Source organism: Dermacentor variabilis, chromosome 6 (genome assembly GCF_050947875.1).
Source record: "Dermacentor variabilis isolate Ectoservices chromosome 6, ASM5094787v1, whole genome shotgun sequence".
Lineage (NCBI taxonomy): Eukaryota > Metazoa > Arthropoda > Arachnida > Ixodida > Ixodidae > Dermacentor > Dermacentor variabilis.
In genome coordinates, this window is record NC_134573.1 from 26,964,416 (window position 1) to 26,986,955 (window position 22,540).

Sequence of the window (22,540 nt, forward strand, 5' to 3'; positions counted from 1 at the left end):
TCAAGGGAACTCGCCGCAAAGTCAAGCGGCATGCAGCGGAGACGTCCGTGGCAACTAAGCCTAACCTTGGTGACGGCGACGCTTTCGACGGTTCACAGCTGGCCGGCTGCTCAAGATTCGTAGACAGCGTAGACGAATTCGTCAGCGCATCAGAGAAAAAGTTGAGGATCTTCGAGAATCAAGGTGGGAGCGGCGAGGAGACGGCAAGCACCTTTATCTGCGAGATCGGCGTCGTGAACACATTGGTGAGCGCCGCGGCATGTCCGGCGTGCGGACGGCGCAACCTTTTTATCCGTGAGTCGGCCAAAAAAATGGAAAGGACTCGTGTCGTTTTTGGAGTTGTGTTGTAACAATGCAGCGTGTAGCACGTCCGTTATCTTGTCAACACATTCGTCGCGGCGTGCATCTCCGGCAGACGACGCTAACGTTGGAGCACGCCCTTCGGCCAGCCCAAGAGAGAGTTTCGCTGTGAATATCAAGGCAGTGGTTGCGGCGCGCGCAATTGGAGTTGGACGCAATCAACTCGTCCGTTTTTGCGCAATTCTTGGTTTGCCAAGACCGATGCACCATAAATCGTTCACCGCCATAACGAAGAAAGTGCACCTCGCTGCTACAAGAGCAGCGGCTGATCACTTGGAGTTGGCTCGGAATGCAACAGCACAGGAAGTGGGATCTGCCAAGCTAGCTGTTATGTTTGATGGTACTTGGCAGAAAAGAGGCCACAAGAGCCATAATGGTATAGGCATAGCCATTTCTGTGGAAACGGGACTTTGCCTAGACTTTGAAGTTCTTTCCAACTATTTCCAGAGTGGCAGTACACTCAAGCCATTTGAAAGCGAAGAGGAGGAAGAAATATGGCAAGCTTTTCATATGCCAGTGTGCGAAAAAAAGTGTAGATTGCTCAGCACATGCCATGGAGACTGATGCTGCTTTGAGGATATGGAAGAGGACTGAGTCCTACAGTACTCCACTGAGGTTTACAGCCTTCCTCAGCGATGGCGACAGCAAGGCTTATACAGCTGTGTCAGTGGCAAAAGTGTGTGGAAGTGTGCCCATCACAAAAGAAGACTGCACAAACCACGTGGCCAAGTGGCTTGGGACTGCCCTGCGAAAACTGAAAATGCCACGAGGGCAGAAGCTTACAGATGCAGTCATTCAAAAGCTACAGAGCTACTTCCAAGTAGCCATCACTGCCAACAGAGGAAGTGTGCGTGGAATGTATTGTGCAATCTGGGCACCATTCTTCCATTCGTGCTCAACGGATACCGCCAAGAGCCACAAGTTTTGTCCAGAAGGAGAAGACTCCTGGTGCAAATTCAAGCGGGCAGAAGCGTTGGGTCAGGCAGCCCCAGCGCACACCCCTATTCTCACGAAGAGCCAAGGTGAGACAATGCTGCCCGTATACAAAAAGCTGACAGAAGAACAGCTACTCACTCGCTGTGTCAAGGGAAAAACTCAGAATTGAGCCGAATCATTGAACAGCAAAATTTGGCTGTTGTGCCCCAAGACAAGGTTTGCCTCGCGCACAGTCGTGGAGATAGCAACAGCACTCGCTGTCTTGTGGTATAACCAAGGGCACAAAAGCTATGAACAAGTTCTGCAGGAACTACGAGTGCTTCCTTCCAGGGAACTAGTTGCACTGAGCAAAGATTGTGACAGAAGAAGGATCTCCAGAATGTCAATGAAGCTGACAGCATAGGCAAGGTCTCACCGTCGCCATCTGGCCAAAAAGGCTAGTCTTGAGCATGGTGCTTACAAGGACTCTGAGGGGACAACTTATGGCGCAGGTGAATTTTGAAGTTATGCACTGGATCGAGATACCCTGGCCTGCATTTTGTGCAATTTTTATATAGATTTAGTGCTACAACACAAATCAAGAACTTTTGTAACTTTCAATTGCGTTTTTCTCAGCTTCATATTTTTGGCCAAACATGGCTTTTGTGCATGACATTTGATGTACTTATTGTGGTCCAATCAAGACCAAATTTGGTGTGCATAATTTTAAGATGTGTAGAATGCACCTGTATAGGGTTTAATGCAATCAGTTTATTTTTAAGAATGGGAATGTTCAATACACTTGGGTACCAGCCATTGAAAATGAAGCACCAGATATGAAATTTTCTCAAAATGTTGCCTGTAAAGGAAATTGTTATCATGGTTACTACCGTATTTACACGATTGTAAGTCGACCCCCCCATATCGCATGACCGAAAAAAAAAAAAAACCGAGGGCGCATTGGATAACGAAAATTTACTAGTAGCTGACATGGTCACTGGACTCGTCTTCATTAGTGCTGCCATCGTCATCGTTGCTGCGGTCCCACAGCGCGTCGTGGTCCAGCGAAATTTCAAATTTGGCAAACGACCGCACCAGGACATCTTGCAGAACAGCAGCCCACGCCACATGCACCCAACCACACGCAGCCGTCAGGGAGGCTCTGTTGACAGGTCCGGTTGGCGTAATTTCGCAGTCTTCTGCCGCCAGCCACTCGTTGTACTCACGGCGGAGCAGAACCTTAAAATTAAGGCGAAGGTCCGGGCTTGTTTCATGACCACGTCGCACTTCAATGGCAGGGACCGATCACGCATTTCAGCGACGTACGCCGCAAGCTTAGCCTACAGCTCCGGAAAGCGTCCAGACTTCGGCACGTGGGAAATTTCTCACTTGCCGCCATAGGGTGAAAATTTCGCTTCGCTGCAGTCGCCACTCTCGCACCATCGCAGTGATTTGTTTCTTTGGCGTAAAGGATGGCAGCCCTCTTGAACGCTGCTGTGAACAAGTGCCGAAAGATTAGTGGGCCTGCAGCACTCAAGCACTCATGACGACTGGAGAAGCATAAAAGTAGCACGTAGCCGGCAGTCAAGTGGAGCACGTGAAAAAGTTGGTCAAACCAATACCAATGCACCCGCAAGCGGTGTCTGCTCTTCCATGAACTACCGATACTCCCCGCAAGCGCCGCTGTTCTGAGGGTGCTGCCTCAAATGGGAACAGCGGCGCTTCCATCAACTATCGACACCCCCCCATGAGTGTTGCATGCACTGTAAGACTCCAAAATGTCGAAATACCCTTCCAAAAAGCGAACAAACAGGCGGGATAGCGAAAAGATACGGGTAGGGCCATAGAGCAAACATAAAATCGTAACTACGTTGTAGCTCTCGTTGGTATCTCTTTTTTTTGGCGGGGCCATGTTTTGGTTTCGATTGTAAGTCGACCCCCCAACTTCAGACTTTCAAATTTTAAGAAAGGGGTGGACTTACAATCGTGTAAATACGGTAGCACTCGCTGGAGTGTTAGGGACAAGAAAAGCCATTTTGTACTGCTATATCATGCCAACTGTGAGGTCCAGTAGCTGCACAAACATGCACTGTTTTTCACTTATGCATGGCACTTAGGACATGAAAGCATCAAGCTATCTTAAAACTAAAAACAGACTTGGAATGAGGATATCAAGCTATATAAGTGGTACAATTTTTATTTCTCTAGCATTAATACTTAAAAAAGAAAAGTTTCTGAGGAGCGTCTCCCCTTAAGAAAGGACCCATCGTAATATTAAAAAGAATGTGTTCGTACTTGGTACACTCGTTATTACTTCCCATTATTCATGTTAACTGCTTTTCCATGTTTTATATTGTCATGTATGTTTATTTCCAACTTGCATCAACATTTTGCGTAATTTATTTTCTTGCATTTACCACTGTTCACCACATTATTACTCACCTATGTATGGTCTAACAGGAGATCTCTTTCCCAGTGTCGCAGCTTTGGGACTTCCTTTAGCATTTGCGTACTTTTATGCCATCTATCACATGTGTTCAGATGATAAATCTCTTTAAAAAAAAAATCTAAGAGTTGCGTTGAGTAGTCGTGCGCAGTCAATGAAAATGTGATGGTGTTGAACCAGCCACATGCATGTTTTCACTTTTGGCTTGCAGCTACTCGCACCAGCTAGAACTGCACATAAACTAGAGATCCCTTTAAATCCGGGCTATGCAGTACACTGTGAAGTTAAGCAAGCATTTCGTTTTGTTTCAGGTTTCCGTTGCAGTTGGAGAATGGCCAGACAGTCGAGTGTACAGTGGCCAAGTATTTCCTGGACAAGTACAAAATGAAACTCAGGCAAGCATGATGCTCATTGTTGCGCGTTGGAAGTCTGGCTGGTTGAAAAGTTGCATCATGGCTATGGCATTCGGTTGTTGCGGGGTCATTCCGAGAAATGCTGAATATTGGATCCAGTGAATAGTATCAAGGATGGCTTAGTGGGGTCCACAGGTGGCAATACAGAGCTGTCTGAGGGTGACAATGATGGGCCCTGATAATTTTCCCTTCTCTGATGGTCAGTACTGCAGGTGTCATCTTCTTCTGTTGTGAGAACTGATGTCTACTTGTTATAAAATTGGAGGCGATTTAAGGGGGGATGAGGGTCTTGAAAACTTTTTTTTTATTTCTTAACATATCTTTCTGAAAATCGGCATGCAGATATACCTTTGAATGCTGATCCCAAATATATATTCAGATTTCATATATCTCATCTAGAAATGAAGATATTGCAAAATAATTTATCCCACATAGGTCTTTTCTTACGGGCCATTATGATAATTTCTTAATTAAAAAAACTAGTTTTAAAGAATAGCTGTCATTTTCAAGGGCCCACTGCACATCCTAAAGCTAAAGAAATTTTTAAAAAGTCGTCATATAGGTCATGAATGAATAACAAAGTAGGAAGAAAAAAACAATGTGGGAGTAATTAGCTTACATCTGACTTAATTGCTAGTCTATTGGGTTTAATGAAAAATGGAAAGCTTTAGCATGTAGCTGAGGTCTTACTGAAAAAAATGATACCTAATTCAATAAAATCAGTTGATGCAAACATTATGAAAAGTTCTGTAAGGCAAAGGCATTTGATCGAAAAAGCAAAGCTGAGAAAATTGCATTCAAAGTTTTGCTTACTCTACCACTTTTGTTTACCTATCACATGGAAAATTTTAACGCTTTAGCATGCAGCCCAGTCATTACTGAACACAATAACACCAAACTCACAGAAATCTGTTCATGTAAAGATTGTGAAAACTTCTGTATTGCATTGGCACTTGACAAAAAAAAAAGCTCAGAAAGTCACTTGCTATTTTCTTTGAATCTGCCACACATTCACAAAAGTCCTGGGCAGTAGTGCTGGGTTCTGTCAGGCTTGTGCTTCTTGGCCATCCTCTTCTTCATCTTTTCAGCAGTGGTGTGACTTTTATCAGACCTGCAGAGCCTCTGTTTATCTTTTTCAAGGCTCCTACGAATGAGGTAGCTCCCAGGACTGTAACCAAGCTGTGCTGCAACAGCTCTGCTGGTTCTCTCACTGCTCTCTCTCACTGCACTTTGCGAGTTGGAGAGTGGCCATCCCACACTTGCTGCAGCTTGAGGACGCAAACAGCTTCTTTAGCACAGAGAGATCAACGATGATGTACTCTGTGCCGCGATCGTCGTCTTCACTTCCTGTGCCGACGTTCATTAGCTCGAACTTGCGGAAAGTCGCGGAATTCTTTGCCAATGAAGTTTTAATGTTGTCTGCGTATTTTTTCGCGCCCCGCGCACTCCGCCTCCGTGAAAAACACCATGTCGAAGCGTTGAGCACGCGAGCTCGGTTCAGCCGCGTCCGTCGGCACCGAAGCGGCGTGCGGAAACGCCGAAGTCGACGTTAGGCTTCGGTCAGCCGGCTCGGCCGCTTCTGACGACACGGAATCCGAAGCGACTTGCAGCGTCTCAAAAGTTGGTATTTTCGACGGGCTTAGTCCAGGCGCATCCACCGGCACTGCAGAGACTTGTGGTAACACCGAAGTTGACACCGATCGGCACTGTCCAGCCGCGTCCACCGGCGAAGCTAGCGTCGATGGGGTTTGTTCAGCCGCGTCCTCCGGCGAAGCTGTTGTTGGCGAGCTCAGTCCGGCCGCATCCACCAAGGGCACAGCAGCTTGCGGCATCACCGAAGCTGTAGTTGTCGACAATGTAGCGCTCATCTTATTGCATGCGCGTGTCTTTTTGTTGACTGCTTTTCGCGTGCTTGCTTTCAAGCGCGCGTCTCGCGCCATCATGACACGCGGAACAAAGACACCAGGCACGCAAAAGCAAGAAATTTGTGGTTAAAAGAAGCGACTCAATAGCCAAAATATCTACAAGAACGATAAAGAGAAAGGCAGAACGAAAAATACTAGGAAAGAAAGAGGAGCGCGAAAAATGACGTGCGTGCAGGCAAAAGCAGACGACGCGAAGGAGTCGAACAACGCGGCCGCGGGGCCGCGGCAGGCGAAGCATGCGTCACGGCCAATCAGAGGGCTGCCCTCGAGGAGGCGCCCATCTCACCCAATCAGCGGCTGTCTCGCGACAATTTCCCGCTTGAGAACGGGTGCCGATCGCTCCGCTGCACGAGAGTCTACAGCGTGCCGAGGGGCGCCGGAATGGAGAGCGGGAAACCAGCTTTCAAACGAGACCAAGATGGCGCCGATCGGTTCGCGTCGCGCGGAGCTAGGGTGGCTAGAAGGGGAGGTGTGAATACCGGCGGCGCAAACGTGACCCCACAGCGCACCGATGCCGCGGGGCGGCGCTGTTGACCAAGGCGGGGTAAGCACGCAGCCGAAATGAGCGCCTCGCCAGCCTCGCGTCGGCTGCATCTCTACCACCGAAGGGAAAGTGAGCCCGTTTCGGGTATCGCGCGCTTTCTGTGAGCGTCAAAGAATTAATCTTTATCATGACAACAATGTTATGTCAGCCCACATCGTTACACCTGCGAAATTTTACGGGCCCAGTTCGCACTGTATCGAGATTCAAACGCGTTTCGTCTGTGCGCAGTTCGTGAGCTGGCTTTGGGTGTTAGGGGCTAGTGGGGGCTTCGAAATAATTTCGACATCATACGGGCCACGGCGGCCGCATTTCGATGGGGGCGAAATGCGAAAACACCCGTGTACTTAGATTTAGGTGCACGTTAAAGAACCCCAGGTGGTCCAAATTTCCGGAGTCCCCCACTACGGCGTGCCTCTCATAATCAGAAATTTAAGTGGTTTTGGCACGTAAAACCCCATAATTTTTTTTTGACATCATACGGCGCACAGGCGCCTTGCTTATCGCCTCCCTGAAAATGCGACCGTCGTCCTCGAGATTAGCAGTCAATCACCCTATGCGTGCCGTAAGACCTGTAAACTGCAGACATTACCTGATAACGTCTGGACGTGTTTACAAACCACTTTTTGTCTGCGCTTGCAGACCTGTAGCATGTCATTTTGACGCTCATATAAGCAATTTACTATGATTGCAGACGGTGAAGCAACAGATCTGGTCATGAAATCGTTTATTTACAAGTGAGGAAAAAAATTTACAACACACAAGGTTTCAGTGTTTTCCGTTTCTTCTCACGGCTCTGCTGATTGACACCTTTAAGCAAAAAGTGAATCTCTGTGAGGCAATAGAAACGTATAACTGAGGCTGTCAGGGTAGCAGAATGGTCTAGGCAACCAATCTTTGATGTTTAACCAATTGACTGCAAAATCTCGGCCACAGCTTTGGCATGCCAGCGTGTTACACTGAATTAAAAATTATGGGGTTCTACGTGCCAAAACCATTTTCTGATTATGAGGCACGCCGTAGTGGAGGGCTCCGGAAATTTTGACCACCTGGAATTCTTTAACGTGCACCTAGATCTAAGGACACGGGTGTTTTCGCATTTCGCCCCCATCAAAATGCGGCCGCCGTGGCCGGGATGCGATCCCATGACCTCGTGCTCAGCAGCCCAACACCATAGCCACTGAGCAACCACGGCGGGTGTTATACTGAATAAACGAGTGAGTTTGTTTTCAAGGGCATTGTCCAGCTTATAGAACGATTCTGAGGGATATAAAAGGCCCTCAAGGTGCCACTCTTTGGGTGCCTCTGATGGAAGTTCTCTGGGGATATTGCCTTTATCACTAAGACATGCTGCTTTGCAGTCTTCACAATGTGTGGGCAAAACACGCCTTCTCGCCCCATAACCTGCAATGTAATGAACTTTAAGCCGCTTTTCGCTGCGGTGCTCTACATAACTTTGGTGGTCCACAGCCACTTGCACGGCATCTGTTGGCACAGCCTTCACGCTGTCTTCACTGTGGCTTTCTTGTTCAGCCAGCACCTCTCCAACAGATAACAACTCCAGGACATCCGAAGACACATTGCCGTCCTTGGGGCTCCTTGTGAGGTTCTAGAAACTAAGACACCTGGATGTGCGCAAGCAACATTTGTTACTTAAGCATGCTGAACTTCGGTACTATTTACCAACTTGCACGTATACACACCTTATGACTAGAATGAATTGAGGTGGGGTAGGATGATTGTTTGCCCCACTCGCTTGTCTCACAACGCCAAAACATTGCTCTAGGCGGTCTTGGCTCAGTTTCGAAGTCATCATGTACATGATGTCAGCATTGTCGGTAAGGTACTTTAGAAGGTGTTTTGTTGAATGGATGGTCATCGTCAGCCCCTCAGAAGTACTGTTACTAAGAAAGCAGAGCCCATTGGAATGAGCCTCCCATTCATCAAGAAACGGAAGAGTTTCATCAAGGGTGGCCTCTTTCTTGCTGCCCCATCTGAAATACCAAAGAGAACAATCATGCACCATTTTGAGAGAAAAACTATGTTAAAATAACCTCATGACATCTGCAGGGAACCTCGACGTCATAGCTTCAATGGTCCCAATGGTCAGGCCAGGCTCATTAATGAGCCTGGCCTGACCATTGGGACCACTCGATCCCGTTTGGCAAATGCTTGTTTGCAGGCAGGGGCACGGAAGAGATACCTTTTCTGAGGTTTTCTTGCACCCAGTATCACAACCGGGCACAAAGCTCCGTCTTCTTTTTCGCTGCCGACTGCATCTCGCCCTCGAATTACGGATTGTCGCGAGGAACACTCCAAAAGGGGCGCCGAGACCAACTGACAGCGGAGGCGCAGGCCAGCACGGCTACGAGTCCCCCGCCGCGAGCGGCAGCGCCACATTCCCCCTGGTGGCATCGGTGCGCAAGGGGGTCACGCGCGCCCGAAGGAGAGCGCCACCGGTATTCACACCTCCCCTTCTAGCCACCCTAGCGGAGCTACGGCAGCTTGAAAATGAGGCAAACATTCGCGCTTGGCGTTCAATTTCGGCTCACCGACGTTTCTAAATTGCCGTTTTTTTTATACTTCGAGTAGGAATTGAGCCATAATATTTTGTAGAGACATAGTTGAGACATTAAAGACTTCAAAAACGCAATTTTTGAAAATTGCCATTTTTGACCATTTTTCGAGATTTCAAGACCCGCGTCCCCCCTTAAAATTGGCAAGTATGGTAATTGCAAAGGCCCAGTGTTCCAATTTATCGAGTGCTGAACACCAAATGGTCTAAACCAGACATGTGGCATCCGACTAGCAAAGGTCCTGAAATGTTTGTTGTGGTTCTCAAAAAGATTTTGAAATCAAAATGGGAATTTTTGGGACTTTAAGGGGGGACGTGGCAATGAAAAATTTTTATTTATGGGAATAAATTGACGAAACTTGGCATGCAGGTGCTCTTTGTTATGCTGACATCATAACTGAAATCAGTTTTCGGCTATCGATTATAGTTCTTGAGTTAGAACACTTGACATTCTCTAATGGTCATCCCCAAAATTAATAATTACACATAAGTTCGCCAAGATTTTTCACATCTGCATGTTCACAAGGCTCAGTCTGTGCAATAAAGCTATTGGTTTATTTATTAAATGCCAAAATGAGCATAAAAATATTTTTTCAGCTTTCCTATGCATATTGCTTACTAAAAACTTTTGCAAAAAATCCATTATAAATTTTTTTATGAGACAGTTACAGATGGACAGCTTTATTGCACTTATCAATGTTTTAAGATCTAAGTGCAAAAGACAATGATATTGTCTTCATTCGTTCTAAAATGGCACTGGGATGAGTGAAAGCAACTGCCAGAAAAATGAAAGCTGAGAAAACAGAGCTCCAAGTTTCATTTGTCGTAAACACTTAAATCTTTACTTTGAGCACCTAAAACCCACCGGGGACGTAGTCCTTTGCCTGTGGGGACACATTTGCTTCACATTTTGTAGTTTTTTGCATTCTTGCAGCAGTTTCGTGCACCTTAGTTGCCTTTTTGGTCATCGTGCATCCATCCGTCGTGCAGAGGCAGGTGACAGCGCACTCAAAATGTCCGCTCATGTCTCGTTGCGCAACCTCTTTATTAGAGTTGGAGCTGAAATACGGAGTTTTGACGCGAAAACTTCTGCTCCGCCGATGTCGCGTTGCTGTCACAACCACATGCGGCGTCGCGGTCGCTCCTTCATCGTCGCTCGCCGTCGCGTAGATGTTCTATAGTCGCATCATCAGCAGCATGCGCTGCTGTGCTTTCCCAATCACCGACGTGCGCCGGTCGTGTCTCGTCAACAAGCTCGGCAGCATCCGCTTCTGCGAGTGGTTTTCTCCCTCGTTTCTACGCCTTTCGTGGTCTTCCGTACACGTGGGCCGTTTGGAACTTCGCTCCTTTGGGGCTCATCGCAGAAAATGTGCTTAAGCTGCCACGATCGTCAATCACATTGATAGGAACGCACAGCTCGCCACTGCGCAGATGCGCACGACAGAGGTTTGTCAGCAATTCAAACCTACAACAGCCAATAGGAGCTCGCCATGTGCCTCATGTGACTGCTACACCCAGTCGCACTGCCACATTTGCCTTTTTTTCGCTTGCGTTTGCTGGTTTATTTTTCGGTGGAGAAATGTGTCGCTACGGCTATGTTTAGCTTCGATCTCCTCTTTATGATGATACCAAGATGGCAGTGCTGTGGCAATGGATAGCCGGGCGATCCATGGTACGATGGGCCTTCTGAAGCCAGATTTTTTCTAAATTTTTTATGACAGCACTCTAGGAAAGTGCTGCTTTCTCAATATCTACTGCATATTTCGTTATATGTCACCACAAGGTAAATAAAGGTCCGTGAATTGAGAAAAATAAATAAATTGGAAAATAGAAAATTTTGAGAATTTGACTACTTGAATTGGTCGTGTCCGCCTGAAGGGGGTACACAACTTTCGCATCGAAAAAAATTGCCAAGGTATCGATTTTTTGAAAATCGCATTTTCAGTTTCTATAACCCTTTTTCTATCTGATACCCAAATATCTTCACTGTAAACCACATAGAAGTGCTCTAAAAAATTAGTTTTATCAGCCAAGGTGGCGAAAAATCTTGCGGAAATCAAGAAAAAACAGTGTTTTTCAAGCCACAATATCGGGAACGGCGCGACCGAGCGCCGCCATCTTGGTCTCGTTGGAAAGCGAATTTCTCAGTCTTCAAATTTGCCGCTTCAGCTATCTCGTCTACCCCGAAAGTGTGCTTGATGCGAAGGTAACATAAAATATGGCACTCCAAAAAATTTGTGTTGCTAAAAAAAAAAAAAGAAAATTCAAGAATGTCGCTACCTTCAGCACGCATTTAGCTATGCAGTCAATACTTAACAAGCCTTCTATCACGTTTGTTAAGTTCCCCAGGCTCTCCAGAAAGTTAAGAGGGAGAAAAATTCTGCTCAATAAAACTGATTAAAATGGTCTCAAGATATCAGTCTTAAACTTTTATGGAAACATCAGGGAGACATTCTAAACATTTGTACCAATTCTCATCAAAATCCATGAAGAAATAAGGAAGTTGATTTTCAAAGCCACATCCCCTCTTAGGGGGGACATGGGTTGTGGAGATTATTTCCTGCACCTTATGGCCAAATCTGATGAAAATAAACAAGTATACTTAGTTTTTTGTGCTGATTTCAAATATGCAATAATTTTTCTTGTAGGTCCATTAGTTCAGGAGATTGACAGTGCTGCCACTCTATTGTTTTCGCAGACAATGGGGAAAAAAAAAAACTGCTCAGCAGAAAGTTAATATTATTGCATAGCTAGATACTATAATGTGCAATAACTGCAATGCTGCAAAAAGTTTTCAAATGAGATTCTAATTAGCCATACTGCAGGTGATCAAAATTCTTTCCTTGACCTAAGGCTACCACACCAAAAGAAAATTAATAAAATGGAAATATACATGTGCACAAATTTGAAATTCTGCTCTCAGCACTTTGTAATATGCAGATTGGGCTTTCTGCTAAAGAAAGAATTAGTGCTCTAGCTGTTCTAGATCATGAGATATCGCTCCGACAGTTGTGGGGTCTCTCACACCCGTGCTCTTGGGACAAAGGAACGACAACACAGTAGTGTAAACAATCACAAGGGCATTTATTGCACCTTTCATAGATCAGTGCCTGCTAGCCGAGTTGCTATCCACAAAACATGCCGATGGGCGCGCGACAAATCTAGAAGTCCGACTCACCGCGACCGCATAGCGAGCGAATATGTTCGCCCCATGCTGGATCCCAACGCCTGGTCGTTCGCGCGTCCTGTCACGCGAACGGCGGCGCATTCCAAGGCGGCCACGCGAGACTGTCTCGCAGAAGCATGGGTCGGCGCACGCGCGGCAAGGCACGTCCGTCCCGCTTGCTGTCCCGTCCCAAAGAGCAAGCGCCTTGACCCTCGGCGCCCGAGTAACCCCGCCTGTCGGCGGCGTTAGTAGCGCAACACTCGCGCCATTTCTCGCGCTGCGCTTCAACCACATCGACCGCCGCGGGCGTCACGCAGGCCACGCGGCGAAGCGGGATTGCAGGAGATGGGGGAAAACAAGATATCTGGGGACGCGTGAGAGTCGCGCATCACCACACAGTCTAGTGAAGTGACCCAAAAACATGTTTTGAGAAAAGTGAGACAACGTGCAAAACCCTATTTTATTTACAAATTTACAGCTGGAACAGCTCAGTAGGCACCAGGCATGTAGTCCTGCTGACTCCCAGCCCCTGTGTGCCGCTTTTTGAGGGACTGGCGCAAATCTTCTGATGCCTTGCGCTTCTTGGCTGATGCTGCCATTCAACGCCTATCTTTCTCGGCCATGTGGGTGCGACTTTGCTCGCTTGGATTTAGACATAGTTCTTTCATTATGTCCTTTGAGGCCCTTGCGTTGCCTGCATTGAACTTTAATACTGCCTCTGCCACAGCAGCCTCCACTATGAATAAAGAAGCGTGCCTGTCTTTTGGCGCCAGTGCCCAGATCATCAAATGCAGGCTTTCATTGTTATTTTGCGTTTTACCACGCTGGCAATGTTGCAGCAGTTTCTTGTCTGAAAGACGTTCATATATGGGACGTAAAGCCTGACAAACATGAGAAAGCTTTCGAGGATGTTTTGTAACTGGCTCACCCTTGGCTGCTGCAGCATTTTGCTTGCACCAGGAGTTTGGGCCTGATGGACAAAGAGTGTGATTAGCCACATCATCGTTTGATGTGATGTGATATGTGGCCATCACTGCATTTTGAGTGGCATCTAAGTCTTCTTTGTGGGTCTTCAAAGCCCATCCATAGTATGAGGTTAACTTGGAGATCAAGTCTGCTGTCAAGTGGCCCTTTCCACCAAGACTCTCATGTCCAGGGCCTCTGTGTTTTTCCATCAAGTTGCGCAAAGCCGTCCCCATGTGATTTTTGCACATGGTTCATGCAGTCGTCTTTTTCAGTTGGGATATACCCATACACTTCATCATCTTGTAAAGCGAGATAACTGCGGCTGTCCCCGTCACAAAGCACCGTTGTATACCGCAGATTGTGCCGCTCCAGTGATCGCCTGAAAAGGATGAGGGCAGCTTCCACCTCCATCTCCCCAGCTTTCTTATTAGTTTTCTTCTGACACTTGTGGCCATTCTTCCAGGCTCCATAGGAAGGGTCACTCTCCTTAGGCCCCGACTCGCACCCAGCACAGAAATTGCTGAATACCACAAAGTCGAGCACAAGTCCGCTGAACAACTCGATCACAGTGCCGATGGCGATATGGGACATATGACCGCGGGTCATCCATGACCCATCGTACGACACCGCGATGTTCCCAGTATGACCTACGTTCAGTTCGGCGTAAAGTTCGCGAACCGACCGCGCGCAGTTGCTCGTCAGATTATGCGCCGTGCGATCGGCTGCTGGCGTCAACTTCGTCTTCACATAGCTCTGCCACGTTTTCGTGTGAAGCGCCGGACGGCTGATGCCTATCAACGAGAAAATGTCATTGAACGTAGTCTGTCAGTTCCCCGTTGCCTGCATGGCACGCGTAGCCAAAACGTTCACAGCAAAGGGTTTCATTCGTTCAGCACTGTGAACGCGCGGCGAGCTCCACACCGACGCAATCTCTCCAGTTCGCGCACATAAAACGCAGCTTCACAGCGCGTTCGTATTCCTGCTCGTCTCGGGCGATTTCTAAAGCATCATTGCAGATGTTGCAGTTTGCAAACGTTAAGTGTTCACGGCACTCAAATCCACAATTGTAAACGTAGTCCCACCAGGCAAGCGAAGTGCATCGTCGGTACTGTCACCTACGAACTCGCATTTCCTCCCCTTCGCTGGAGCGGAAGACAATTCCGATAGCTTTGACTTTCGCTTCCTCCCTCCAGCTCGGAGGGTTGCCGGTAGATCGTATCTTGCTGTTCGCGAGCGCTGGTCGAAGGGTCCACGGCAGATGGACTTGTCACAGTATCCGCAGCAGCAGATGCGGTCGTTAGGCCTGTCATTGCTGCATCGGACGGTTTTGGCATCGGACGTTGAGGTTGTGGCGTCCTGGGCGTTTTGCAGTGTTGAGCAGCGTTTTTTGAAGTTTTTGATGAGTGTCCGTCGCACTTTTTTCGCACCAAACTTGTGCCGCATTCGAAATTTGCGCTCAGTTTCAGACATCGCGTTGACAATGGGGCAAGATGGCGCCCCTCAATGCGCGGCTCCAAGCGCGGAGCAGACGATGGCCATGCAGTTCCGCCAATCGGGAGGCAAGCTCAAGTCACGTGCACCGAGTGACGAATAGGAGGCCGTTCGAGTACCTTTCTTTGCCGCGCATTTTCCGAGTGGCCAATGGCCGAATGGGGCCCGTTCTGGCGGGAATTTGAAGGGAAAAGCCGCCTCTTTCAGATGAGACCAAGATGTCCGCGCTAGCACACATGGAAGAGCAAGCGCGTGTTTTGGAAAATGTGCTGTTTCAGCGCAAGTCCCACCTGAAATTCAGCTAGTACATGTCGTATAAGGCGTCACTGTGGCTAAAATACTGATGTTATCAGTATGAAATTAACAATGTAGATGCAATAATAGCTGTACACTCCAAAAATGCGATAAAAATATCGAGTTTTTTCGCAATTTTTGGTCGCCACAACCAGTGTCCCCCCTTAACCCTGAGACGGTTCGGTCGAATTTTGTAGATGCGTAGGGCACAGCTAAAGTTAATCATTCGCACCATAATTTGTGTAAAGTGTCTCATATTAAGAGTTACGGACGATTACAAGTGACCCTCCTCCATAGCCATGCATTTTCTCCTCAACTCGTGCGCCGAGTGATTGGGGCTAAGCTCAGACTTCACTGGCTCTGCATCATGATGGCACGTCGTGTCGTCTGCTTCCAGGGGTGCTATTCTCGACATGCATGGCGGCTGCACGGCCGCCATTATCCGCCATGTTTACACTCTGATTGGCTGTGGAGAGCTCATGTGCCTTGAAATTTGTGCCGGGAAACGGAAGTTTTGCAAAATCTCATTTTGCGTTTTCATCAAGATGACGAAACCTGACGTGGAGCTGCAAATTTTATGGAGTAATACATTTTTTTGGTCCTTGGCAGATATATTGTGATGTTAGCGCTTCAAAAAGAATGTGAGCGGTAGCGTGCAGAAGCCAGTGCAATGCATCTGCAATTGTGCGAATATGTAGTGGTGATCCAAGATATGTGCAATTGCCAGCTTGCTGATTGGCTGAAGGAATTTCTCATGAGGAGCGTCACAGGAAGGGCTGTTTCGTAAACGTCATTTTGACGATGCGCGACGTTGCGCTGGGCCGCCATTGCTGAGATTTTCCGCCATAATTTTTGCTGCAACGAGCCGCGCGAATTATGCTAATCAGCAGCCATATGCAATGGCAGCCGAGAGGAATGCGTGTCGCCACATTTTCCCCGTCGTTTGGCGCCACAAAAATCTTTTTTCATAACGCGTGCTCATAGTATTTGCATCGCTATCGGGTGGTGTTGGCATTTGTATTTGGGGCCATCATTTTTTAAAAGAATGCGTTTATACGAAATAATATTGGTTGAACATAGCAAACTTTCGGCAATGTTGTCCACTTTTCACTGCTGCATTTGTATTGTTATCAAGATTAATGCCTTTTCGCACAGCTAAAACTTATGACAACGGCCCCTTTCTAATCTATAAAAAGAAATGTACGCAAGGCTTCCTTAAGGTTTCCTCCTGTGGTGCAAGAACCAGCGAAATGAACAAGAGATGGCAGCGCCGGCGCTTGCGTCGCGCTAGTGGATATCTCTGGCGCGCGCAACGCTATCTGTGATATTCGGCCGTTTCTCAGCTAGCCAAGTCGGGCTGAGTAACTTGCGTTTCACAAGATAGCATTAACGTGGCCAAGAATGTGCGCGCATCACCACTGGTAGGTCGCGTATGTTGTCTCAAGCAAGAAAACAAGTGCTTTGGCGCCAACCTGCGATGACTCATTCCATTTTCCGCGGACACGCATCCTAGCTATTGAAGCAGACGACGGCTTGTACGCAGCAGACGACAGAAGCGGGAAGCGTTTTCGACGCTATAATCATATGCTTTGAGATAGCTGCTTTATTTTTACTGCGGAAGAAAACTGTTTTGCTTTACCGATAATGCTACATTCAGTGCCTTCATTTCACTTTCTTAGGCGAAACGTCAAGTTGGTGTCACGTTACGTAAGCAAAACGGGGCCACCAGTGCCATTTTGTTTGCGTCACGCCTATGTCACGCATTGAGGAAAATGGCGGAATGTCCAGAATAGTGCCCCAGTTCTCTAGGAGCGAGCGCACAAAGCCTCTCCAACCTCTGCCTGCTGCTTGGCAGTCGACACCAAGCGAGATCTATCAAAGCTGCGTGTGTTGCGAACATTCTGTTCGCAATACCAAACATGTCTGGTATTCTGGTAACTACAAGTGAGCTGGGCATTTGGACGGAACGGTGGAGGTTCCGGGTCCCTTTCAGGGTCCCTTTAAGGGAGGACGAGACTCTTGAAAACCGAAAATTGCGAAAGAAAATGGATTTTTCGGAACTACTTGTTTCGGCATCTGTAATGCCTAATCTACACCTTTTCAAAGCGATTTGCCTCAAAATGCATATTATGTGTCGCCCCCCCCCCCCCCCCAAAATAAAAACATTTTGTCAGCATGGACGGCGAGAAACGACCCCAAAATCATGCAGAAACACCGGAGTTCAGGGAGCTATTTCTTGTTTTTTCTGCCACTGAGCGCTGCCATCTCGGTATCGTTTGAAAGCTCAAAGTTCCGCCTTTCAGTTCCCCGCATCCTCGCCGACGATGGCCGCATAGAAAAAAGCACCAACTTAAACTAATCAGGGTCGGTCTGTCGAAGTTCGCGATGAACGCGGCCCTCCTTGTGGCTCAGCGCGACAGTGCGCTGAGAGCGACTTTTGATTGGGTGGTGCTATGGCAACTAGGCCTAGCAGACGAGCTCGTCTGCTAGGCCTGGCAGTGGGTTGCTTCGGCTGCCGCTTATACACCGTTTCTTTGTTCATTGTATTGCAAACGTAAGCGGCAAATCGACCCTCTTGAAAAAAAAAAACAAAGTTTGAAACCGAACACGCATTCATGAAAGCTGTCTCTACTTCCTACGGGTATTCCCTACGGCTGCGGTTATTGCAAGGCGCAGACGAGCCGACAAGATTGCGCCGGAGATAAGTCACTGTCGTGCAATCTCATTCCTCATCGGTAATAACGCAGCAGTGAAGCTAGCCCTTCCTTGTATCCCCGTGTTTAGGTTTACTTTGGAGACCGCAGACTATGTGCCAGTGCAGATTCCTGGGCCTCTCACTCGTACGCGGGTTCCGGTTGGCACAGTCTAGATTCTGTTATGAGCCTATACGTGTGCCTAATGTCTACATCAGCAGAAGAATTTTGCATTTGTAATTATATTTTAATTATTTCCCAGTTTTGAAGCTTGAAAATTATATTTTCCCAGTTTTCTCTAGTTTTTTTTTTTCTTGTGTGGCTTTTTTAAAGTCTCAAATTTTGGGATCAGCACTGTGTTCCTTCTACTCATTAAATTCTCGTCATTCTTTTTTTCCCTGAATGCAGGCGAGTCAGAGATTGCATAAAAACTGTGGCATAGTGCCTTAGGACACTTACATGTTTTGAAATCCTGTAGTCACCTACAAGAATTCACATTCTTTAAGCTACAACTTTAAAATTCCATAGCTTTAACTAAAGTACAGATACAAACATCCAAGTGCTAACTCACAGTATTTGAACATCCAGGAACATACCTGCTTCATTTTAGCTATGTTGTTGCAGTACTTTTTTGCAAATCGCACCCCATATATTTAACACAAGGATTGTAGCAACATTTTTTTTCATTGACCTCCAGAAGAAGTCTTAGTTGCATATTTATGAGCAGCACACAAGATTGGATGTGTCCTAAAAGTTTCAAGTGTCTAGAGCGAGTATCAAAAATGGCTGTTGGTTAAAAGGTAAACAAAAACCCGGGGCACTTCGCCGACCAAATGAAGATTTAAAAGAAAAGAAGACTTTTCGGCACCCACACGAGAGCTTTGTTCACAGGTAAATTTCTGTGAACAAGGCTCCTGTGTGGGCGCCGAAATGTCTTTTTTTCTTTTAAATCTTCATTTGGTCGGCGAAGTGCCCCGAGTTTTATTTTACCTTTTAACCATGTTTCATCCCGACCAGACGGGCTTCCGTCAAACACTGAACTTCAAAAATGGTTGTTCTGGATGCCATGTCCCCTCAAGTTAATGGTGTTTTTTTTTTTTGTACTTTTCTCAAAACACAAATTTTGGGCTGCATGTAATATTCAGGCCTCGATACCTCAACACCAAGAACAGATAAATCTAATTTTTTTTTGCAAAATGCAGCCTAATGTATTATAGCAAGCAAAATTTTTTTTAACTTTGGAAATTATTTTGCAAGAATTTCTGCCACATGGTTGCCATATTTTGTCGGCTTGTATTCACTGGGCTGTAAAATATCTATTAAGGGCCAAATAAAAAGTGTGTTCTCTATCTTTCATTCCTTAGCCTTTATGCTATCTAGACATGCCTTACAAATAATGTTTTATTGTGCCATTTATTTTCCATTGTGGCCTTAAACAATGGAAGGGAAATGTTAATTATCATAGGAACTAATTGACGTACAACAATAATTACATATTTGAAATAAGCACAAATCTTAAGACTGATAAGTTTCATTAATATTGTGAGAAAGAGGATGAACATCAAAATCTTAAGACTGATAAGTTTCATTAATATTGATGAAAAAGAGGATGAACATCATTCGAATAGCAGTGTCCCCCCTTAAGAAAAAAGAAAGCAAATTTATTGGACAGCATATACCATGCAGGACAGTTATGCATTGTGGGCAACAAAATTCTCTAGTACTGTAATTCTTTTGCTTGGCAGTGTCATAACTGCAGTTACTTGATGCGACCATGAAAAAAAAAAAAAGGATAGCTGGTCTACACGTCTGCTGCGACACCCCTCTGCATGGCACAATTCCTCCGGCCATCGAAAAGAGCCGCTCGCTGGATGCGCCAGTGTCTCGTGGCAGCGGGAACCTCTTTGCCAGCCCAAGCCAGCAGCGGGCGCCATGCTTACGGCACCACTCGCACGGATCGTCTTTATGGGCCAAAATTTTATAATGCACATACCTTTCAGCTGGTGCTTGTGGCAGTGGGAATTGCTGCTGGTTCATGAGCTTATCGAAGCCTTGCCGCAGTGCTGACGTGGAAGTAGCCTTTTCAGAAGCTTTCATTGTTGAGGGCATGTCTCGGTCCCTCGGTGATGCCTGCCTCCTCTAAAGCCAGATTTTTAATCCAATTTGCCATTGAAGCATCCCGGTGGTACTCAACTACGCTAGAAGGAGTGTCTAAAAACATTGCCAAGCTTGCTACCAGATCGGATTTGTTGTTTGGAAGCGATACTTTTAGGCTATTGGGCGCTGCATAACGCGGTAATATCGCGGCAAAGCTGGCCTAAAGAAATGACTGCCGCAAATTATGGGGGCTTGAATATTTCTAATAGTACAAGTGTCTCTCGAGTTGAGTCGCGATACCAACATATTCAAATCGAAGTTTCAAATATTTACACACCACTGGGAAAACGCACCCTCAGTGTGTTCTCAGCTAGGCTACCCCTTGCACAAGGAGGTCACTGTGGCCAAGTGTCAAGACTGCCAGTGGATATTCGTAGCTTGAGATTGTGTCTGTGTATGGGCTCTTCAGCATGTTGGTTCATAGTCGGGCCTGTGCTTTGCCTAGGGTGACGGTGCGCGTGCGTGCGTGTGCAGGTACCCACACCTTCCCTGCCTCCAGGTGGGCCAGGAGCACAAGCACACCTACCTCCCCCTCGAGGTCTGCAACATAGTGGCTGGCCAGAGGTGCATCAAGAAGCTCACCGACATGCAGACATCCACCATGATCAAGGTTAGTGTAAGCGTACCGCATTGTAACCATTGTGCCAGATTGGGAATTCTCAGGGGTGTGTGGGTAGCGACTTTTGAGGCAGTATGCAATATCGAATACTTTACAAATAGTTTCCAAATAATGCATAGCTGTTTCACAATTAATATGACACGATTTTTTATGTAACCCGACTATAACAAATCATTACAGTGTTGTTATAAACGGGCTGCATTAATAAAAATCGTAATAGGGGCATGGTGGAGCTGTTGCGAGAAAAGTAATACAGTCGAACCCGACTATATCGAACCCGTTTACATCGAATTATTCTATATATCGAACAATTTCTGGACACGATATAGTTACAATGAGTATATATCGCAAAAATTACGTTTACATCGAACAAAAATAGCAGCGACACCCGATATATCGAACGTCAAGCGGCGGAAAGTGCCCCCGGAAGTTGGCTTTTCCTCGCGGTGGCGGAGAAAGCCCGGCTGCGCGGCTCCATCCAACCGCTCTCCCTACCGTGATCGCGCCCGACCGCGCTGCCTCGGACGAGCCGTCGGCACCCCCCTTGCAAAAAATGATCCTGGCCCGCCCACAGCGCTTGCTCAGACAGCCAATCAGATGCTCTTGTGCCCTCGTCATGCAAGATGGCGAAAGTGCGACTTGTCTCGCTGTTTCTGTGTGCGCCTTGTAGGCCTTCTCCCGCAGTGTTGCCATGATGAAGCGGAAGAATTTGCCTTTCATCGTGAAGCTCGTAATCATAAATCGTGTCGAACGCGGTGAGAAGTCGGATGTCCCCGCAGAGCACAAGATTCCGAGGAGCACTCTCGGCACGATCTTAAAGAATAAGGGGGAGATTAGGGCTAAAGCGTCCAAACTCTCGACCCGGTGCCCGTGGCGCCCGACTCGTACGCAGGGCCGTGTACGAGTGGTTAATCTGAAATTGCTTCAGCCGTGCCGACTTTCACGTGCTCGGTGATGACTAAATCCTGATGAATGCGAAGAAGCCGTTGCTGATGTTTCCGAAGTTCGGAGCGAGCTCTCAGAATTTCAGGAAGCTGTTGACGAATCAACGGTGGACGAGTTTGTGAGCGCAAATGATGGTGTCGCGACTACGGGAGAGCCCGAAAACGAAGACTACATTGCCAACATCGTACCGAGCACAAGTGAAAGTGGGCACAATGAGGAAAGCAAAGACGGTCCTTGGCCCACATCCTCCGAAGTGACTGGTGCGCTCGCACTAGTCCGGTGCTTCTGCGCGAATGCGGGAAGTTGCGGCCTCAGCTGCTCCGACTCCTTAATGTGGAAAAGTGCGTGCATCGCAGGCAGCGAAATTGCCTAAGCAGAAGAAAATGCAGGACTATTTCGTGCGAAACTAAGCTAGTTTAATCAATAAAATGATTTTATAAATTGTATGTGCTTTTATGACATCCAATTATTTAGCAGGCTTATATCGAATTATGCTCTATATCGAACTGATAGGCGTTTTTTTGCGAGTTCGATATAGCCGGGTTCGACTGTATTGCAGGGAGGCCAGTGCCCCTCCCCGCTGCTTTCCTCCACCTCGCTGCTGATTGTGTTGACTCTTTTAAAGCGAGCAAAGAGGAGCATGTTCGTGCGACGGAGTGGACTGTTTGAGAAGATGCACCGATGCAGAAGATCTTGTTGCCAATGACTGCCTCGTTGCTACGGTCACTTTTCACAGCTTTGCGATGATGTGCCTGCAGCGGGGGAGGGAGTGCCTGCCCACTGCATACCTGCCAGCTCTCCTGATTTGCCCGAGAGACTCCTGCACGGCTCTAAGTCTCCCGATAAAATGCCCCAACCCCCATCTTTGAAAGAGAAAGTTATCACAGTTACATTGTGATTGCCATCATGAGCTAGGTAGCTAGCCGAAGTCGGATTGGAATCCGAGAGTGCAAGGAGTGTACAAGTGCAACTAGGCATAAATCAGTTCACCTGTTATTGGAACAATGCGTTGAGGAGTGCGTGTGAAAACGTCT

General features: G+C 47.1%; 1 protein-coding gene and 1 pseudogene across 1 annotated transcript in view; both read left to right on the forward strand.

Moving 5' to 3' along the window:
• AGO1 (protein argonaute-1) overlaps positions 1–22,540 on the forward strand; it is an 85,923-nt gene that overhangs the window by 21,402 nt on the left and 41,981 nt on the right. Inside the window, exons 5-6 of the mRNA XM_075694897.1 lie at positions 4,033–4,116; positions 20,417–20,552. Coding sequence (XP_075551012.1) covers positions 4,033–4,116; positions 20,417–20,552 — 220 coding nt within the window. The remainder of the gene's footprint in view (positions 1–4,032; positions 4,117–20,416; positions 20,553–22,540) is intronic.
• On the forward strand, positions 878–1,823 carry LOC142584700 (uncharacterized; annotated as a pseudogene).